The sequence below is a fragment of the Thalassophryne amazonica genome, chromosome 6, assembly GCF_902500255.1.
Source record: "Thalassophryne amazonica chromosome 6, fThaAma1.1, whole genome shotgun sequence".
Classification (NCBI taxonomy): domain Eukaryota; kingdom Metazoa; phylum Chordata; class Actinopteri; order Batrachoidiformes; family Batrachoididae; genus Thalassophryne; species Thalassophryne amazonica.
In genome coordinates, this window is record NC_047108.1 from 87548471 (window position 1) to 87571079 (window position 22609).

General features: G+C 38.7%; 2 protein-coding genes across 5 annotated transcripts in view; one reads left to right on the plus strand and one right to left on the minus strand.

Annotated features, from left to right (window-relative positions):
• On the plus strand, positions 1 to 7114 carry LOC117512574 (receptor-type tyrosine-protein phosphatase V-like). 4 transcript variants are annotated; one of them, XM_034172707.1, is made up of 11 exons: positions 1 to 170; positions 493 to 583; positions 661 to 760; positions 862 to 952; positions 1564 to 1640; positions 1758 to 1892; positions 2025 to 2147; positions 2231 to 2391; positions 2490 to 2625; positions 4773 to 4834; positions 4929 to 7114. In XM_034172707.1, the coding sequence occupies exons 2-11, from the start codon at positions 579 to 581 to the stop codon at positions 4960 to 4962; spliced, it is 924 nt and encodes a 307-aa protein (XP_034028598.1). In that variant the 5' UTR covers positions 1 to 170; positions 493 to 578; the 3' UTR covers positions 4963 to 7114. The 4 variants fall into 4 exon arrangements, with proteins under 4 accessions (XP_034028598.1, XP_034028600.1, XP_034028597.1 ...); XM_034172709.1 differs by having other exon boundaries at positions 497 to 583; positions 679 to 760; XM_034172706.1 differs by having other exon boundaries at positions 2 to 170; positions 497 to 583.
• Positions 6940 to 22609, minus strand: part of LOC117512575 (glutamine-rich protein 1-like) — a 25671-nt gene continuing 10001 nt past the window's right edge. The window contains 4 exon segments of the mRNA XM_034172710.1: positions 6940 to 8309; positions 9397 to 9487; positions 9595 to 9743; positions 11367 to 11475. Coding sequence (XP_034028601.1) covers positions 8123 to 8309; positions 9397 to 9487; positions 9595 to 9743; positions 11367 to 11475 — 536 coding nt within the window. The 3' untranslated portion in view covers positions 6940 to 8122.

The following is a 22609-nucleotide window of genomic DNA, read 5'->3' on the forward strand; positions in this document are numbered from 1 at the left end:
CTACAAAAACAAGGACTCATGAGAAAACCTGTTCCTGTTGCTCTCTCCGCCCACTGTATCCACCCATTATTAGACTTCTTCCTGGATGTAGAGAAGAGTCATTAAAAGCAGTTAACCTTTAGGATGATCAAGACAGATTTTAAACATTCTCTTGGAGTCTGATTGTAAAGGTAATACTGAATGAAACACAATCCTGTTGCTGTTGGGTGGCTTTTCCGCTTTGCCTGTTTAGTTGGGAACTTGTTGGAACAGGTTTTCTTGTCTTGTTGGGGTTTTGTTACAAATGGCTCGTGTGAATGTGGTGAAGACATTTTTTCCTGAAATCAACCCATAAGAACTGTCCATAGGGTGGTTGTTACAGTTGTTCTGCACCACTACTTATTTTGAACATTTGTCAGCTGTAACTTACTGTCACTTTTTGTTTTGTTGTAATGACCCATGAACAATTTACTGAAACTGGGAGTTTATTTCATAAAATTCCTCTTTTTTGAGACAGCAGCACCACTGAAGAGATCCCTTTAACATCCAAAGTCCCTGGTAGTTCTGTATTTTTGGGTGACGTTTACTACAACATAGAAATGAGGTAAAGAAAGACAAATTCCATGTGGAAGTAGGAAAATTGTGACATTGTTTTTCATTCAAAGTGGTTATGTTTCACAGCGTGCAAACCTTTTCCAGAGCTGAGATCCTGCAGAAGTTTAATATTCACTGTCAATTTCTTGCTGCCAATGACTTCGGAGGATTCAAGCAAGAGTTTGAGGTAACTATCTCATGCTTAGTTGTGTTTAAGATCTGGATTACGTTTATGATTCATACTAGATATTAGAAGTGATGTGTTTGCTCTGTTATGGTGCTGACAAGGAGCTGAATGAAGTTGGTAAAGAGTTCTCGACAAAAGCTGGAGACTTGGATGTCAACAGAGACAAAAATAGATACCCCTACATTTTACCATGTAAGTTTATTCTTGGGGGGGGGGGGGTCTAAGACCCTACAATAAGATTATTTTTTTAAACAAAGTTGAAATTTTCATGATGTAAAGTTTGCCAAACTCACAATACTAAATCAAAATTTTGACAAGATTTTAATATTTCAAGTTTGACCTTTTAAAAAAATAAGTTAAGTTTTACTATCACACAATTCTGATGGCCTTAAAGTTAATGAAAAAAAAAATATCAAAATTTACATTGTGAATATCGTCTAAACATAACCAAGTGTTCATATAAATACATCAAAATATTAACTTTGGTTTATAACTTTTTTGGGGGTGGGGGGTGTCAAAATTCCAACATAACCATTTCATTCAAAACTGGGATTTTCACACAAAGCATTTTTTTTATTATTTGTCTTATGACTTTGCAAGTTTTTTGGCAATAAACTACCATATGTTTGACATGTTCAATATTAGCTGAAAATTATGTGAAAATATTGTCCATTTTATAATCATTCCTGTTTTTAATTGTCTCGGCTAGTATAGGCTTACATGCAACTCAGTAAAACATTTGACATATTTCCTGTGTAAAGGAAAAAGTAACTCGGCTTATTTTGTCACCCTGCTGGTTACAGATGACCACTGTCGAGTGAGGCTTTCACTTCAAGATCTCCAGCCGCACTCTGACTACATCAATGCAAATTTTGTGCCTGTAAGAACTTGTCCATCCTTTGAACAATATTAATTTTGTCAGCCTGTCCTACTGCATTGATATCACATCTATCAATGTGTTTTGTTTTGTTTTGTATGCATTGATGACTGTTTTCAGGGTGGAGGATCAGAAAGAGACTTCATCTGCACTCAGGGACCTTTGCACAACACCATGGCTGACTTCTGGAGGATGGTGTGGGAACAAAATGTCAGCATAATTGTCATGGTGACAGCGCTCAAACACAAGGACACAGTGAGAAAAACACTTTGCATGTGTTCTTGTTGCAATTATGGCAGTTCTGATTCAGTCTCTATTAACATGATATGCAGTCAAATAAATAAATAAAAGTCCACCTCATCTGTGATGGTTTCCCCACTCCTGCAGGTGCTGTGTGATAAGTATTGGCCCTTGGAACGAGGGACAGTTTTTCACGGCCTGATCCAAGTAACAACACTAACCCGCAAACAAGGTCCAGATTATTTTGTCACCACTATTAACCTCAGACAGGTGAGAGAAGCTTTCATCAATCGTAGGTGTGTTCAAAACATACACTGGTTAAAAGATATTTTTGTCTTCACCATGTATTTCAGAGACATTGTCCATCAGAGAGGATAATCACACACTACCATTACCGATCCTGGCCCGACCAGAGCATTCCCAAAAACCCATCACCTCTGTGTACCTTCACCGAGCATGTACGCCAGCATTTGAAAGCCATTCCACGCCTCGGGCCAGCTGTGGTGCACTGCAGGTTTGACATTGACAGGATTAGTCCTGTGCAGCCTTTTCACAAGTTTATCAGTCAGATGGCGCTGGGGACTGTGCATGAAACAGGTTTGTGTGTTTCAGTGCAGGCGTCGGTCGGTCAGGAACATTTGTAACCCTGTTGTGGTTGATGCAGCTGTGTGTAAGAGGCATCCAGCCTGATGTCCGCGCCGCTGTGAAAGATCTGCGCCAACATCGAATGTCAATGGTCCAGAATCTGGTCAGTATTTAACATTGCATGTTAAACTTGAATCTCTTTTCCATGATACAGCCGTCTCCATTCGTTACTGGAGGGCATGCACCAGAATAAAACCCAGCCCATGAGAGAGGTTAGCGCCAGAACAACGAATAGTCAGGCAGCACAACAAAGAGCTGGCAGTGAGGACAAAAGTGGGATCAGTGAGAAAGAAGCAGGAGAAAATGTGAAATTAAAAGTCAACAGTTTACAATATTAGTTTAAGTTATGTTCTACTTTTTGATGCATTTTTTTTGTTTTATTCTCCTATTTAAAATAGATCATTACAGCAGTCCCAGTAGAAACAATATTCTTCTTCTGGCTCATTCACAGACCTCACTGAACAGTTTTCAAGACAGAAATATTGTTCAAACAGTTTAAAATGTTCTCAAAGTTTTGAGCAAAACACACAAAATGGTGTTCATCTCCATTTTATTTGGAGTGGAGGAAATCCCAGAAACTATCCTTTAAAACTTGATGAGGCCAATTAAAAATAAATATATAAAAACTCTCCTTGGATGGGATATATATATGTAATAGCCAAGTAGCCTCTGTGTGTGTATGACATCGATCACAGTGAAACCAGGGAGAGGTGACATTTCCTGTTTGGTGGTTGTTGTCCATTCAGCTGCTCCCATTTTTGTTTGGGGTCGCCACAGTGGATACAATCAGATCCGCATTGGTATTTGGCACAAGTTTTACGCTGGATGTCCTTCCTGACACAACTCCATACTTATGTATGAATGCTGCAAAAACAGGAAACTGATAGGACTAATATTTTTGGAGAAAATTAGTGATATTAGCCAACAACAGTGAACAATGGACACTGTGCTGCAATGCACCATGGGAGTTCGGGATTAAATGTTGCTATTGTGGTTCATGTTAGTTTAAGTGTGTGTTATTGATTTGTGGGGGTTTTTGTAGTTCAATTGGTTTAGTCAGTTAAGTGTCATGTTGCTGTTACCATGAGTGGAAAGTGTAGTGCGTTTGATGTCTTCCATCGTCTCTGTGTACAATATTTTTCTGCATGTGGCAGAAAGCAGAAAAAAATGCTCTGCATGCATGCGTGCCTATAACTTCGATCATGGACAAACCCGGGAGTGCTGATGTTTGCTGTTTGGTATGCTTATGTATTTTGGGCCAAGGATGCCGCCAAAACAGAACACTGATAGGACTAATATAATTACATTTTGGACACATACACCATTCCAATAGAGGGTAGTAAATCATCTATATATTAAATGCGTGCATGCATGATTTCATTTAGTAAGTTCAGTCTAAGTACATAATTGTAAATACACTAAAATACATGGATGCACACAAAAATGAAAAAAAAAACCCTATTTCCATTGTGCTCCATTTAAAAATCAAATGCCAAAATAGAATAATACTGATAATAAAAATAAGTGTGTATATGATAACAAGAACTTAAACAATTTATAAATACATTAAGACAGTATAAATTAACATTAAAAAAATTACACAATTAACAGGAAATTAAAGGATCAAGTTCTTCTAAAAACTGTTTAGGTCCAAGGTTCTTAAAACATTCTGGACTCACATGCCATTCCAACTCATAGAAACTTGCATAATTTATTACCACCCTTAAAAAATGTCAGCTAGGTACCCCTTTATATATATATACATATATATATATATATATATAAACCCAATCCAGAGCCCATGCATCCCCACAGGCAAAGAGCTATTTTGTTATAATCTGGTTAAAATTACTATAAAACAGATTCTCACATTTTAAAGTGCTGGGATATGAAGTATTTTAACTCCATTGCTGACATGTTTTCACATATTTGCTCATGAGAATCAAATATCCAAGTACTGTATTTTATACAGAGTATAAGGCGGGGGTCCCCCCCACCCACCCCCACACCTTATACTGTATACCAAAAAAATCATGTTCTTGAAGGGCTTTCCCATGAATCAAGGCACTAAAACTCCATTAATAAAAGATAAACAACATATAAAAATACCAAAGAGCTGACAATACAGAAAGAAGGTACCAATTACACTCTGGTGCAACTTACACTATGAAAATACAGTACTTAACTGGTCAAATTATGCAGCGAAAATGATCATCCTTGACACTTGCTCAGTTTTGTGTTTGTACCCAGGAGCAATACATTTTTGTTCATCAGTGTCTGCTACATTGGTTCAGTAGAGGAACATCAGCAAGGTGAGACAGAAAAAATAAACCAAAATATTGGTTAGGTTTTCTTTAATACTGTAGTGTATGGCCACACTTTAAATTAGTGTCCTGTTGCTCCCAGCAGCCCAGAGATTCAGGGTGCCAGTTCAATATAAACCCAGTCCAGGATCGACCCCGCAGCTCCTCAGGACATGGAGAACGAGGGACGAGGAGCCACCACCGTCACAGACAGAATCCTCCATCGCAGCAACCGCAGAATGCAATACAACAGCTTCTACGTCCTGGGAACCTACTCAGTAGGCTACTTCCTTCCTGATTTAATCCCGACTCTCACGGCTGAGCTCACGTAATACAACACAAACTCACAAGCAAGACCCTCCCACGGTTTTGAAGGTCATCTACAGTGAACGTGCAGAAAGACAGGTACAGAAGTAATGTAGATGTGTAATGACATACCCAGTGGACAGAGGATATGGAACTTAAAAAAAAAAAAAAAAAAAAAACACTTAACTAAAAGGAACTTGACAAAAAGTAACACCTAAAGCCAGAGGGTAACATGGACAATATGAACCCTAACCTGCATCGCTGAGCACAACCTCAAGCCTGTGCAAGGTCTTGGCAAACCAATCTGCAGGAGCAAGTTTCATCAGGATCCATGAAGTCCTTTTGGCATTGTGGGGTACACTAGGTGTCAGAGACACAGCCCCCTGGTGGCCACAATTAGACTCAACACGCACCAACCCAAACACTGTTGAGGTCTTCTGTGGCAGGCTTCACTTTGATATGTGAAAATGCAAGGTTTCAGAGAGTCTGACCCCTGGTGGAATTTAAACACGCCCAACCTCGAACTTATCCGAGGTTTTAAAGTTCAGTTATGAATATAAATCTAAATGTGCATTTCAAATAATGCAACTATCACTGCTCACATACTTCCACATCCTTTACGCAGATGTTGAGCAGTATATAGAGGAAGTTATTTATGAGGCCATTAATTACTTCACAGTAGGATGACACAAACATGTCAAATCTTTGAGAAGATTGCCATTACTAAACGCAGGGGTTCAGAACACTTTTTTTCTCCCCCTAACCGGTTCATTCTGTGCAGTCAGCATTTTTACATTTATAGTTGAGTGCCTAGATGTTATTAAAAAAGTCTATTGCTAATTCAAGTTTTAAGATGCCTAACTGGAGCTATTTTCAACACTTTCTTTTACATGCTAAGCTGTCCAAACACTGAAGTTGATGTCCAAGACAAACATTTATTAAGTACAAAGCACAATATTAACCTTCGAGTTGAAACAGAGACCACAGCACCTGCAGCTGGAAAATTTCTCTTCGCCATTGAAAGATGTGTACTATGTTCAGAGGAAGACAGGAAGTGAACACAGCACCGTTATTACAAGCAAAAAGTTATTTTAGTGTAGAATAAAATAAAGCTTTTTGTTCATTATTTCAAATAAACAACACTGTTGTGGAACATTAAAAAAAAATTAAGTCTTGAGTTTCCTATTTTGTTTCTAGTGATGTCAATTGTGTATTTTATTTTCTTTCCTTGCTCTAGCTTAAAGCCTTGGTTAAGTGTCTTAGTCATGTCCTTCTTCCTTGCGTGGTGTCTTGCTTGAACTCTTGGCTACACTACCCCAACAACTGCCAGTAGTACTGCAACGTTTCATCCATATCTGAGCTGTCAGAAACCTGACACGAAAACAGAGCAAATGCAAATTGCAGAAGGAAGGATCCATTTGTATTTAGCTTTAAACGTAAATGATTCTTTAGTGAGGTGACTGTGTACCAGATTTGACCTTGATACAGTCTCAACTCTGTCACTTCAACCACAAAGACACACTGATAAAGTTGAGCAGTTTGTAACCCTCACTAACACTGCTGAAGTCACGCACACCACCTGTCATTCAGGTCAAACCAGCTCATCCAGTCTGAGCTATTCAGCACCAGACTCGTGAGACTACTCAAACTGCTGCCTGTCTGCAATGTAACACTGAGTGTCAGCAAGAACATATCAGGTCACCTTCAACAGAAAACCAAAAATGCCTACTGTTAGTGACATTTTTGCATATAAACATATTTGCAAATAAACAGTGTGGTTTAAACTGGCTGTTTGAAGTTGGTAAAGGGATGTTAAATCACTTATTTTATTAAGTTGTGGGTTTTTTGTAGAAAAGTCTGTAATTTTATATCACACATTGAAGGTGTAGGTACATTAAGGATGCATGTGCAGAACTGATAATGAAGTTACTAGAAAGACATGGCATAGCGGCTGTACAAAAATGTTCATGTTTGGAAAAAACACAGGCACTGTCATTCTCCTTAGATAACTGAAAGCCTTCACAGTACATGAAGGCGGTATGAGTATTATACAACATTAAGGACAACTCACTTCTTAGAATCTTTCAGTTATGGTATAATAAACATATGATACAACAGATCCCTCTCCAGGTGAGTTCTGGGATTGGTGATGTACGAGAGAGACAGACAGAAAGAGAAAGAAAAAGGATTCAGGAGTGGCCAGCATCCTTTGTTCCCTTCTGCTGGGTCCCCACCATGTGGCAAGTGCTAGTTGCTGCAGATCAAGTAGTGGCACTGTATTGAAATAAAGTCCATCAACAGAGTCAAATCCTGATCCATTGCTGCGGAGCTATTCCAACAGGGGGTGCTAAAACCAAAGCAGCATTCACTAACAATAAAGTCATCTCTGCAGAGTTCCAACTGTCAGCATTTCAATTTGGCTCAAGATGAACAAGCGTGAACTACAAAGAAAGAAGCAGCTTTCACATAACTTGAAAATGAAGTTTTAGCATCTCTGGCTACAAGATGCAATCATAATACCACTGAGATGTTGAATGTGACACATCAATGAAGTGTAGGAAGAGGGATGCATATGATAAGCAGCAGAGCACAAGCCGACCCCAGAGAAAAATATGAATTATATTACAGATTAAAACAAACAAAATTAACAATTGTTCCCGACTGTTGGCAGGATACCAAACAGTAAAGAGAACATTTAAATTAGAGTTTGGGTCAAATAAAATGATCAGACACTACATCATTTGGCTAAACGTAAAATGTGTGAGGGAAGGATGAAAGACTGCCTCACTAAGACAACAGATTAACTGTATTTGTTGTATGTATCTGTACAGTCCATTTATAAGATATGCAGACAAAGAATATAAACATATACATGCCACCCTTAAAGACCACAAAAAAAGATGTGAGAAAAATAGAAAACTACTAATAATGAACACTCAAAGGCTGGGTGAAGAGAAAGAGGATGAGTCCAGATCATTTACTGCTCTCCTCTTAGTTCACACTCACTGATGCATTAATGGCTTCCTGGATTTCACGCACAACAAGGATTCGGGCGAGCATTTGCTCCAGCTGTTCTTTAGGGATTGGCTGAGTCGAGTACCAAATGGGGCTGTTGGGGGCCACCACAGGCTCCGGGGTCAGATAGAAGGTGTCATTGCGACCTTTCGCACTCTGTGGGCTAAAAGAGAAAACAGTCTGAGTGACATTTACAGGATTTACTTAAGTTGTTACAGTTGCAGATACACCTTTATTTACTTTGCAGGAAGAAAAGGAAAACCTGCAGTAAAAAAGTGTGACTTCCTGCGATACAGTGCTTTTGGAAAATATTCACAGCACTTCACTTTTTCCACATTTTATTATGCGACAGCCTTATTACAAAATGGAATAAATTCATGTTTTCCAAAATTCCACTCAACACAATAATGACAACATGGAAAATAGAGGGTTTTGTTGTGATTTTTGCCAATTTATTAATAATAAAACTCTAGGTATTTAAGTATTTACACCCTTTGCTTAATACTTTGTCTATGCATCTTTGGCAGCAATTACAGCCTCAAGTCTTCTTGAATATGATGCCACAAGCTTTGTGCACTAATCTTTTGGCAGTTTTGCCCATTGCTCTTTGTAGCATCTCTCAAGCTCCATCAGGTTGGATGGGGAGCATTGGTGCACAGCCATTTTCAGATCTCTGAACTTCTTCCATTTCTCTCAATATCTCAAGGATGATCAGTGATCCAGAGCTCAATTTTGAGCTTCATGGCAAAGGCTGTGAATATTTATGTACATGCGATTTCTTAGGTTTATATATACAATTTTCACATTAACATTATGGGTATTGTGTGTAGAATTTTGAAGGGAAAAAAAGATTTTCATCCATTTTAGAATTAGGTTATAACATAAAATGTGGAAAAAAGTGAAGCGCTGTGAATACTTTCCGAATGCACCGTATTTGTATGCATTTTAAGCAAGAGTGAGAGTAGACAGTACCTTACTTAAAGGAATTAAATGAAGTTAAGCCTATTTTCTGACATACTGTCAAGAATTACACAATTGTTTTTCTCAGTGTGTGCATACGGTGGTAACAGTCAACAGCATTGTGGAAAAACCACAAGCTATTCATATAATGAATGACCATCTGTTCTGCCAAGTGAGGAGTCATTAATAGTCCATATTAAATGATACATATACGTAGAATCAAAACATATCTACAGCTAAAATAAAAAATGTAAGACTGTTCTTTTTTAATCCATTTCCAGCCCATTTACCATTTGAAGAGGTAGAAATCATACAGCTTGATAGGACATCGCAGTGGGTTTTCTGGGTCTTCTAGCTGCTCTGCATACATGTCATCTGTCACTGAACAGAAAATCATTCAGATATTATGTATAAAATGGTCAACTACCTTACAATTACGTTTTCTCCATGACATCACACCACAAAGCAAACAGTTGCCATTTTTTTACCTTTCTGTCCTATAAACCTCTCTGTTGACTTCAGGTATCTGATGCTGGTGCTCTTGTCTTTGGGGTTGTTGGGACTCTTCCGCGTGTGTCTAAGCACTTTGGAAAAGGCCACTTTAAGATGCTGATCCACTGTCTTCAGATGGAAATACCTGTAAAATTCATACAGGAGCAAATGAGTGATAGTATTACAGTGATGAATGTAGGCCACAAAAAACTAAATCTGAACGTTTTTTGGCAAAGGCCGAAGGCCTGAAGCCCCTGGCAGGGGGGACGAAAGAAAATTCTGAAATCTCAGATGCATTGTGGTGCATTTTCAGGTCTATTTACCCACCAAAAATTTTTTGTTGTTGTTGGGTCAGGTCAATTTTTTCACCCAAGAGAACAGTTTTTTTTCCACACAACTGGTATCATCACAATACAAGGTGTGTGAAAAGAGTATTTTCCCAAATTAGCAAGCTGACAAAACATGGATGGATTAGAATGCAGTGTTATTACTCTTTGACAAGACCACGCATTTGCATCGGACTGTTACTGTTCTCTCTCTACATTTAATCTAAACATTTGACTTCAGCAATTTGTGCTTTTATAACAACTGATAGCGTCTTAAAATATTCAATATATTGATTCAAGTAAAGCTGCATCTACTGTTCATTAACTAGTTCTCAGGAACACTGATTTGGGTTTAATTTCTTATTCACTTCTATAAATGGGAAATGCAATAACACGTATTTTACCATCCAGTGCTGACGTCAGCATTTCTGGGATACTCACAATTTACGTGTTGTGCAAAACGACATACAAACATTTTTCACATTAATATCTGACTTCTATGAGCTTTTTAAAAATTTATTATATTTTAATACACATTAGTATTTCACACCAATGTAACAGAAGAAACCATAAAATGCAGATTTAGCAGGTTAACATATCACGTTTGTAGGGAGACCGTTTGAAGTAAATTCATCCCAAAGACAAAGAAAGTTTGATTTGTGTGAAATAACTTGATAAATGTCAGCTGACAACGTATTCTGTCAAAAACATGATATAATAAAACTGAAGACTTATCGGGAGTGTTAATGTTTCCATATAAATGATGATTAAAAAAAATTGGGGTCAGCGTTTTGGTCCTTTTGGTCGCACCAGCCCCATCTGAATTTATTCATGATGAATTTTAGTCTCCCGCAGCAAAATAACGTTTCATCCATTTCAATACAACGCAGAGTTCACATTAAAATCTGTAATGGCATCTCTCATTTGCTGCTGTGTGATCAAAGGGCACTGCGCAACATTATCCTTCAGTCTCGGATCAGGACGTGAAAACACAAGACTCAATATCCACGGTGACATCTCATCAGACATCTCAAAACAATTTTACAAATACAGACCACAGACTAAATCCAACGCCGGCCAGGGAAAACAAAAGTAACCCTTCTTGCAAGTTTATTGGCGCTTTGCAAACCAACACGGTGCATTACCGCCACCAACTATTTGGGTGTGGAACATTAATGGATTCTAATGTATGCTATCAAAAATGAACCAGAAACGTTCACCATGTCAGTAAAAACCAGGAATTCCGTGAAATTTTCATCACTGATATTAACAGCTGTCTCCAGTGGAGATGCTTTTTTTGCTGTTGTTTGGAAACCTGTTTAAAGATGTACAATAAGAGGACCACGATGCTGCATGTCACAAACAGAACAGCCAAGTCAGCGAGGAGCTGCTATTGCTGAATGTCTCCAGTAACCACTAGACAAGGAATGAGAGTAACTTACTTTGTGTTAAAAAACATTAGTGTTGTGAGCAGTGTTGAGGGAGAATGAGCCCCCAGCTGTTTACATTCCCACAACATCTCTTCTGTCACATGGCTTGGAATTATATAACCTGGTAGAAAGAGAGAAGATTAATACCTGGATTAACATTAAGAAATGAGTGCTGCATGCTCAAATAATTTGTGATGTACATTTAAATGAGTCAACTGGAGGACAGTCTCAAATGATCCAAGATAAATTATTTAGCTTGGCAAAAAAGTCATGTTACAATAAAACGATGTTTATTCAGCCACAACTGCAAATTATCAAGCACTACAGCTATCACAAGAGTGATAGCTTTTAGCTTGTTAAATAACACTTAAAAGGGCACAACTCCCAGAATGAAAATATACTAACTTTTAGCAAAACACATCACTAAAATTTTTTAGAATCCAAAACCAACAGAGATACCTTCATACATTCTATCAAACTGAATATATTAACAATGCCTGCATTGGTGCTGGTGGTTTTCTGTTTGTTTGTTTTTGACTGAACATGTTAGGGGCAGCACGGTGGATTAGTGGTAAGCACTGTTGCCTCACAGCGAGAAGGTCAGGGGTTCGATTCCCACCTGTGACCTTTCTGTGTCGAGTTTGCGTGTTCTCCCTGTGTTTGCATGGGTTCCCTCCGGGTGCTCCGGTCTCTTCCCACATCCAAAGGCATGCAGGTTAGGAGACCTGGAAACTTTAAATTGTCTGTAGGTGTGTGTGCGGGAGTGAATGCGTGTCTATAAGTGGCCCTGTGACAGACTGGCATCCTGTCCAGGATGTACACCGCCTTGTGCTCTATGACTGCTGGGATAGGCTCCAGCCCCCCGCGACCCTTAATTGAACTAAGCTGTTGAAGATGAGTGAGTGAGTGAGACAGAATGTTAGTGAATGGCTCGGGATGGATGGGTGATCATGGACATGAAGCAGCCGCCCATGGACGGAGCTCCTGAGGGGAGAGAGGGGTCTGGGAGCCTCCCTCAGGAACTTCTGAAAAATTTGAATTTTGGGTCACACCTGAGTCACAGATCTCTTTTAGAAAGTTGCTTTAATACAAGCATTACGTGAGAATAAACCTTTAAAAGAACCGGTGACACACGCCTTAATAAATTAAACAGTACTGAACATTACCATGCAAAACAAACATGGGAATGAAAACTAAAATGACATGGCTTAGTCATCTGCAGTATACTGTATTGACTCAAATTTGAAGAGAACAAGTCTGGATGCAATACCAGTGTTGAAATTTAATGTGACAGAAGATTTGGATGTATGCAGTGACATTTCTTTCATATCACATTGATGGATAATGATTTGGATGTTAAACAATGTAACAATTATGAAGGATAGCCATAACTGTTACATCATTTACATCCACATCAGCATCTAATGGTGTGAATAAATAAATAATAAAATAATGAATAAATGTTCTAAAACATAACCTTTTAAATTCCATGTGAAAGAAAAACAGATGTTGAAAGTGATGTGAAACTGTTTTAAAACTTACATGTTAACTTTTTTTAAAAGATTGGAGGAGTGTTTGAGTTGAGGATGACGCACTTTCCCTGATCACAAGTTGACTGTTTATATTTAGTCTTTCACTGTGGCTGCATCCCAATTCAGCAGCTGGACAAGTCACTGCAATCATCAGCTGTTTACATCCAACAGTGCATCCTGTAAATATTCACAGCGCCTCACCCTTCCCACATTTTTTATGTTACAGCCTTATTCCAAAATGGGAGTAAATTCATACTTTTTCCTCAGGGAAAAATAAAAAAAAATAAATTCTACTCACAACACTCCATAATGACAACATGAAACAATTTTGTGGATGCACACAGCAATTACAGTCTCAAGTCTTCTTGAACATGATGCCACAAGCGTAGCACACCTATATATGGGCAGTTCTGCCCATTCCTCTTTGCAGCACCTCTCAAGCTCCATCACACTGGATGGGGAACTTCAGTGCACAGCCATTTTCAGATCTCTCCAGAGATGTTCAATCTAATTCAGGTCTGGGCTCTGGCGGGGCCACTCAAGGACATTCACAGGGTTGTCCTGAAGCCACTTCTTTGATGTCTTGGCTGTGTGCTGAGGGTCACTGTCCTGTTGAAAAACAAACTATTGCCCCAGTCTGAGGTCAAGAGCGCTCTGAGCAGGTTTTCATCCAGGATGTCTCTGTACATTGCTGCATTCACCTTTCCCTCAATCCTGACAAGTCTCCCAGTTCCTGCCACTGAAAAACATACTCACAGCATGATGCTGCCACCACCATTCTTCACTGTAGGGATGGTGACTGGTTTCCTCCAAACATGACACCTGGCATTCACTAGTGATGGGATGAACAACACTGGTGCGTCAACACTGTGCCGAGCACACAAAAGTGAAACCCCGTATTGGTGCATGTATCGCTTTACGAAAAAAAATCATGTGACCGATACAGGAACTGTGTCGTTCGACTGCGCCGCGCCAAATTGTGTTTATAAGGAAACAAACTATCGACATGTTGCGGATTTGTTGGATGGAGTTTTGCTGTTGGATTTTTGTTTGCCCTCACCTTGTTCCATTGACTTCATGGATCGTTCAAAGATGTTTCTCCAGTCTGGAATAATTTTGATCTTTTGACGCCAAATAAGGTAAATCTGTTTCTCCTTTTGGCATTGTTTACTGTTATTTTTCCAATTAGATATGTTTGTACTCCTTTACAATACTGGAAGAATAACCAGAAAACATATCCACACCTTTATCAACTCGCACTGAAATTTTGATGCTCACCATCTTCATCTGTACCCTGTGAAAGAGTTTTTTTCTAAGGCAGGGGAACTGGTGTGTAAGAGGAGAAATCGCCTTGGAGCAAAGACACTTCAGAAACCGTTGTTCCTCAATAAAAATGCATATATTAATCTATTTTTAGTCTTTTATTTCATATGCTTTAACACTTAAGTTAACAAATTTCCATACATAAGTTACAAATTTTAACTCTGAATTTTATTAGACAAATTTGCTATATTTTACAAACCAACTCAGTTTAGCATTTACACAAACAAGGTTAAGCAAATTTTAAACTTCTCATGAACAGCTTAACTCGACACACAAACTGAGCACATGAAATTATGCAATGATGAGATCGTATTTTAAATAGAGGACTGGCGAACTATTTCACAGGCTGATGTTGCGTTTGCAGCATGTTAGCTTTTCCATCTTATTTTCATTTTATTTACCTGCAATGATTTTATAACTACTGCAGGGGTCACTATTGAGCTGCGCAGGTAGGTGCTGCACGAACATCGGCAGCTGACACCTGGTGTGTACTATGGTCGACAGCGGGTAATATGTGAGAAAAGAACTGTTCAGCGATGGTGGGGGTTATGGTTCGGCTCGCAATGTGGTCCGCAAAATACAAACATATCTGTAAGTAAAATGCAGCTCACGAGAGGGCGCTCAAGGCTTGTGTGACTGTTCCTGCGACTTCTGACTACCATAGAAAAATAAAAATTGCAACATTACTGATAACTTAACACAACGGAGAAGGCCCGAAAAAATGCCACCAAAAAGAAAATCATACTCTGCAGATTACAAGTTGCAACTGGTGAAATATGCATCCGAAAACGGTAGCCGTCACAATATTATCATCTGACCTTTTCATGTTAAGTTAACCTACCTGTATGTCCATGCGACGTATAGTCCAGTGCGACTTATTTATGGTTTATTTTTCTTTATAATGGATAAAGCGGCTGGTGCGACTTATACTCCGGAAAATACGGTAATAGGTAATTTTTTAAAATGAGCTTTGTACATAGTTTTTAAAATATTAATTTCTACCAATTCAGTAAATTTCAAGATTTTCAACTGTATAAAAATTTGGTTTGTTGGACTTCTATATCCACTTCCACTCACAATTCTCACAGCTCTTTTCTGTAAAATAAAAACTGGATTAATGTAGGTTTTACAAGCACTTCCCCACACTTCAGTACAGTAGGTCAGATATGGAACAATCAGTGAGTTATACAACATAAGCAAGCCATCCTTATTTAGAAAGTGTTTAACCCTATGTAACAGCTATTATTTGTGCTACCTTAATTTTCACATAGTCAATATGTGATTTCCAGGTCAAATGTTCATCTAAAGTAACACCTAAAAACTTTACTTCATGTGCTCTTTCAATCTGTAATCCTTCAGTAAATAATGACACATCTACAACCCCTGGCAAAAATTATGGAATCACCGGCCTCGGAGGATGTTCATTCAGTTGTTTAATTTTGTAGAAAAAAAGCAGATCACAGACATGACACAAAACTAAAGTCATTTCAAACGGCAACTTTCTGGCTTTAAGAAACACTATAAGAAATCATGAAAAATAATTGCGGCAGTCAGTAACGGTTACTTTTTTAGACCAAGCAGAGGGAAAAAAAATATGGACTCACTCAATTCTGAGGAATAAATTATGGAATCACCCTGTAAGTTTTCATCCCCAAAACTAACACCTGCATCAAATCAGATCTGCATCTAAAAAGGAGTGATCACACCTTGGAGAGCTGTTGCACCAAGTGGACTGACATGAATCATGGCTCCAACACAAGAGATGTCAATTGAAACAAAAGGAGAGGATTATCAAACTCTTAAAAGAGGGTAAATCATCACGCAATGTTGCAAAAGATGTTGGTTGTTCACAGTCAGCTGTGTCTAAACTCTGGACCAAATACAAACAACATGGGAAGGTTGTTAAAGGCAAACATAATGGTAGACCAAGGAAGACATCAAAGCGTCAAGACAGAAAACTTAAAGCAATATGTCTCAAAAATCGAAAATGCACAACAAAACAAATGAGGAATGAATGGGAGCAAACTGGAGTCAATGTCTGTGACGGAACTGTAAGAAACCGCCTAAAGGAAATGGGATTTACATACAGAAAAGCTAAACGAAAGCCATCATTAACATCTAAACAGAAAAAAATCAAGGTTACAAGGAGCTAAGGAAAAGCAATCGTGGACTGTGGATGACTGGATGAAAGTCATATTCAGTGATGAATCTCGAATCTGCATTGGGCAAGGTGATGATGCTGGAACTTTTGTTTGGTTCCGTTCCAAGAGATTTATAAAGATGACTGCCTGAAGAGAACATGTACATTTCCAGTCATTGATGATATGGGGCTGCATGTCAGGTAAAGGCACTGGGGAGATGGCTGTCATTACATCATCAATAAATGCACAAGTTTACGTTGATATTTTGGACACTTTTCTTATCCCATCAATTGAAAGGATGTTTGGGGATGATGAAATCATTTTTCAAGATGATAATGCATCTTGCCATAGAGCAAAAACTGTGAAAACATTCCTTGCAAAAAGACACATAGGGTCAATGTCATGCCCTGCAAATAGTCCGGATCTTAATCCAATTGAAAATCTTTGGTGGAAGTTGAAGAAAATGGTCCATGACAAGGCTCCAACCTGCAAAGCTGATCTGGCAACAGCAATCAGAGAAAGTTGGAGCCAGATTGATGAAGAGTACTGTTTGTCACTCATTAAGTCCATGCCTCAGAGACTGCAAGCTGTTATAAAAGCCAGAGGTGGTGCAACAAAATACTAGTGATGTGTTGGAGAGTTCTTTTGTTTTTCATGATTCCATATTTTTTTCCTCAGAATTGAGTGATTCCATATTTTTTTTTTCCCCTCTGCTTGGTCTAAAAAAAGTAACCGTTACTGACTGCCACAATTTTTTTTTCCTGATTTCTTATAGTGTTTCTTAAAGCCACAAACTTGCCATTTTAAATGACTTTAGCTTTGTGTCATGTCTGTGATCTGCTTTTTTCTACAAAATTAAACAACTGAATAAACATCCTCCGAGGCTGGTGATTCCATAATTTTTGCCAGGGATTGTATATATCTTCTTCTTCTACTACTACTACTACAAAAAAAAAAATCATAACTTTTGTCTTGTCTACGTTTACAGACAAACGATTTGAATTAAACCATGTTAACATTTTTTTTAATTCTTTTACTACAATTCCAAAAACATCTTTAATATTTTCACCGGAAAAAAATATAGTTGTGTAATCTGCAAATAATATTAACTTTAGTAATGGAGACACTGCACTAGTATCATTTACATAAATTAGGAAAAGTATGGGTCCAAGGACCGACCCTTGGGGCACTCCACAAACTATATTACAATATTTTGATTTAATGTTTATTTCAACATACGAGGGCTGTCCGTAAAGTATAGGTCCTTTTTATTTTTTTCAAAAACTATATGGATTTCATTCATATGTTTTTACGTCAGACATGCTTGCACCCTCGTGCGCATGCGTGAGTTTTTCCATGCCTGTCGGTGACGTCATTCGCCTGTGAGCACTCCTTGTGGGAGGAGTCGTCCAGCCCCTCGTCGGAATTCCTTTGTCTGAGAAGTTGCTGAGAGACTGGCGCTTTGTTTGATCAAAATTTTTTCTAAACCTGAGACACATCGAAGTGGACATGGTTCGAAAAATTAAGCTGGTTTTCAGTGAAAATTTTAACAGCTGATGAGAGATTTTGAGGTGATTCTGTCGCTTTAAGGACTTTTCACGGTGCGAGACGTCGCTCAGCGCTCTCAGGCGGCGTCATCAGCCTGTTTCAAGCTTAAAACCTCCACATTTCAGGCTCTATTAATCCAGGACGTCGTGAGAGAATGGAGAAGTTTCAGAAGAAGTCGGTTTCAGCATTTTATCCGGATATTCCACTGTTAAAGGAGATTTTTTTAATGAAAGACGTGCGGACGGGTCCGCGCGTCAGGACGCAGCCGACGCGGTGCGGCGGCACAGGAAAAACACCTCCGTGTTGATAACCATTTGTTAAAATCCAGTTGGCTTTTGATGGCTTTCAGTGGAGTGAGTATATGAGAAATTGTTTATCAGCTGGAGATGTTCCAACTTGTCCTCAAGGCTTCCAACAGAGGTGTTTTCCTGTGGTGGAGCGTCGCGGCGGCTGCGAGCCGACGCTGCAATCCGCCCGCACGTCTTCATTAAAAAAATCTCCTTTAACAGTGGAATATCCGGATAAAATGCTGAAACCGACTTCTTCTGAAACTTCTCTGTTCTCTCACGACGTCCTGGATCAACAGAGCCTGAAATGTGGAGGTTTTAAGCTTGAAACAGGCTGATGACGCCGCCTGAGAGCGCTGCGCGACATCTCGCACCGTGAAAAGTCCTTAAAGCGACAGAATCACCTCAAAATCTCTCATCAGCTGTTAAAATTTTCACTGAAGACCAGCTTAATTTTTCGAACCATGTCCACTTCGATGTGTGTCACAGGTTTAGAAAAAATTTTGATCAAACAAAGCGCCAGTCTCTCAGCAACTTCTCAGACAAAGGAATTCCGACGAGGGGCTGGACGACTCCTCCCACAAGGAGTGCTCACAGGCGAATGACGTCATCGACAGGCGTGGAAAAACTCACGCATGCGCACGAGGGTTCAAGCATGTCTGACGTAAAAACATATGAATGAAATCCATAGTTTTGAAAAAAAATAAAAAGGACCTATACTTTACGGACAGACCTCGTACTGTTGTCTATCTTTTAAATAACCTGTAACCCACTGGTATGCCACACCTCGAATACCATACTTATATAATTTTTTCAATAATATTTTATGATTCAGTGTGTCAAAAGCTTTTTGAAGGCTGACAAATATACTTACTAAATAAACAGTTTTTTTTCTCAAAGGCATTTGTAATTTCTTCTGTTAATTCCATGATTGCTGTAGCAGTTGAATAATTTGGGCGGAATCCGTGTTGACTGTTCGTTAAAACATTATGTTTACAGATAAGTTTAGTAAGTCTTACTACAAATAATTTCTCTAAAATCTTTGATAACTGTGGTAGAAGCAATACAGGTCTATAATTTGTAAATTCATGTTTATTTCCTTTTTTATAAAGCAGAATTATTTTAGCTATTTTCATGCAGTGTGGAAATACCCCTTTACTAAATGATAAATTGCATATATATGTGAAAGGTTCAATTATTACATCTATAATTTTCTTAATTACCAACATGTTCATATCTGTATAGTCAGATTTTTTTTTATTTGCACATTGCTGGACAATGTTTAATATTTCATTCATTTCTATTTTTTTCAAGAAAAATACTGTTGACATTGTCTTTTATAGTTTCTAGAACAATGTTATCATTTGGAATTTGTTGGGCCAAAGTTTTTAAAAGAATTATTGAATTCATTTGCTATTTCTAATTTGCTACCAATTTAAACTATCTTTAATAAAATGATTCAGAATATTCAGTGTTGTCTTGCCTTTTTGCAAGACTGTGTTTATTACACCCCAAGTAGCTTTTGTGCTTTCTTTATTTTGATCTAACAATTTGCTGTAATAATCTCTCTTTTGTCTTCTTATAATTCCTAATAGTTTGTTTCTATACCTAGTTTCAACATCTTTTGTTCTTAGTCTAAGAAACATTCTATAAAGGAAGATTTTTTTCTTGCAGGCATTTTCAGCCCATTTGTCATCCATGGATTATTGATACTTTTTTCCACTGCTTGAGCACTTATTTTTACAGTGTTTATAATAGAGGCTGACAAGTATGTTCATAAATATAATGTAAGATGTATCAACATTGTCAGTATACACCAAATCCCAATTCTGAATTGTAAGAGCTTCTCTAAACGCTTCCACTGCCTTGGTTGATCTATCTCTTACAAATATTATACCTTCATTCTGGGAAGTACTGCAAAAAGTATTTTTAACAACTGCAAATACTGGAAGATGATCACTCACAGCTGTCATGAAAATACCGCATTTTAAATTACTTAACGTATTTGTAAATATATTATCGATATTTGTTACACTATGTGTGGTGATCCTAGTTGGCTTGGTTATCAAGGGATTTAAACCAGCACTTTTCATATTATTTGAAAATTCATTAGATGCAGATGAGTTTCTCAAATCTATGTTGAAGTCCCCACATACAAACACTGATTTGTTGTTGATTTGGTCAAACATCTCTAGTATCTTATCTGTAAATATAGTCACACAAGATCCAGGCGTTCTATAAACACAACTTACTACAATATTCTTATCCCTTTCATTACAAATTTCTATAGTAAGAATTTCCAAACAATTCACTGAAAATGTTTTTTCTGATAACTTTGCATTTTATATTTTTATCTATGTAGAGGGCAACACCTCCTCCTTTTTTGTTTATTCTATTTAAATGAAAAGTATTAATATTATCTTTCAACCAAGTTTCTGTAACTGCAATAACTTCAAAATTTCTTTTTAACTGATTCAGATACTCCGTTATATTTGCTAAATTGCTTTTTAAACTTCGACTATTGAAATGAATGATGGACAGTGCTTTTTCCTCATTTTTACCCATTTTAGCATTATATTTTTGAGCTGTATAGTATTCACACTCATTTTTGACCTTACACAGCAAAATGGATGGGGGGGAGAGCAGGCAGTTCAGCACAAACAGCCTGGCTGGATTTAAAAAACTACCTGATAGCAGAGCAGAGTGTGACAGCACTGTCAGAACACTGTGGCGCAGTGCCGTTGTTCCACTGTCTGGGGAGAAACCTGTGATATCATGTTTTCCAACTGTCTGCTGCGTGGAGAGTTGCGGGAAAAACCGAAGACGCTTTCTTGTGAAGTGCGGGACAAGACGTGATGTAAATAAGAAAACAACTTGTCCGGTCGGACAACGATTGAGAGCTATTGCTTGTCTGACTACATTTTACACTTGTCCCGGACAATCGGACAAGCGTTAATGTCGATGGTAGAGTCAGTTGTCCCAGTCCATTCCAGAAGCAGTCTTTTGCTCACTCCAGGCATTTATTGACCAGATTTAAACCTCTCAAGTTGTTTTATGTCATTTATCAGCTTAATAGAGTCGTCCAGATCCTTGATGTACACATTCCCGTTCTGTGTCCAAGTCTCAATGATTTTCTTCTGTTTTCGTAGCAGCCTTGCCTCCCTTGCGAGAGCTCCTTTTTTCTTTGTAAGGTGTTCATTTATAAACACATTTGTTCCTTTCAGATTTCTTGCTTGCATTAGAACACTGTTCCTCCGTTTCCTGCTAATACAACGAATGACAATAGCAGGCCTTGATTTCTCAGTTTTTCATGGCAATGTATGGCAAACAGATACTGCTTCCTTGCAGATGTTTATACGTTTACTATTTAGGAAATCCACCACCTGTTGCTCCAGCGACTGCAGTTCTTCCCTCGGAGCATCTTCTGTTATCTCTGCGTTAGCTGCCGCCCTGGCATAAGAGCGGTGTCTCGTTTCGAGCCCAGAGATCACTAGGTCGTCTGTCCTCGTATACTGCTCCAATTCATCAACACGTTGTTCCAGCGTATATATCCGTTGGTCCCTTTCTCTGATCATAGCTTTCAGTGATGCTACTTCATCCAGACGTTTGAGGAGACTCTGTTGTGTCGTTAGCTGTGCTAACTCGCCAGACAAAGTTCAACGATCATTTGATTTCCTCCATATCTTTGATAGCTGGCATGGTCTCACTTCTGCCTTTATGTCCTTTTTATTTGTACTTTCTGCCCACAATGTTTGGACAGAACATTGCATATATGCCTGTTAGTCCACAATGTTTGGGCTAACAGGCATCAGCGTTAGCCCGAAAGTAGCGATGTTGCATACAAACCGGCAGCGTAATCCAAATCCATGGGGGTAGAGCCCTTGTCAATTGATCCGTCCAACAATAAATCAAAACTTAACCGAAATAGAAAGAATATTGTGCTGCGATCTTTCTTGAAGCCACGTCTCAATATTTTCACAGCGTCTTGATATTTTCATATCAATATCTGACTTCTACGAGCATTTTAAATATTTATCATATTTTCCTCCACATGAATATTTCATGCCCATGTAACAGAAGAAACCGTAAGTAAATTCATCCCAAAGTCTGCTCTCGCTTGGCTGGTCTCCCAGTCTTGGGCTTTGGTGTGCGAGTTGGAGTCCTGGCTCAGGAGTTGGGTCCTGCCCTTGTCTGGAGGCTGGATCTCGCGCTCGTCAGCTTGGTGGTCCCTGCCCGGGCTTGGGGTTCAGACGTGCTGGCTCTTTGGCTGTCGTCACCGCCGCTTTTCACTCCTCCCTTGGGGAATCGTGGCCGGTGTGGTGCAGTTTCTGGGGCAGTCCCCCCCACCCCCACGTGGGCCTATGCTGGCACCCTGTGTGCTTCCCCTTATGTGTGGGCTTGTTTCCTGTGCCTCTGTGGGGTGG

What these genes read in the sequence shown, in the direction of transcription:
- LOC117512574 (XM_034172707.1), top strand. An exon ending in ATACCCCTACATTTTACCAT is followed by an intron (nt 953 to 1,563) that starts GTAAGTTTATTC and finishes TGCTGGTTACAG; the next exon opens with ATGACCACTGTCGAGTGAGG. An exon ending in CCACTATTAACCTCAGACAG is followed by an intron (nt 2,148 to 2,230) that starts GTGAGAGAAGCT and finishes CATGTATTTCAG; the next exon opens with AGACATTGTCCATCAGAGAG.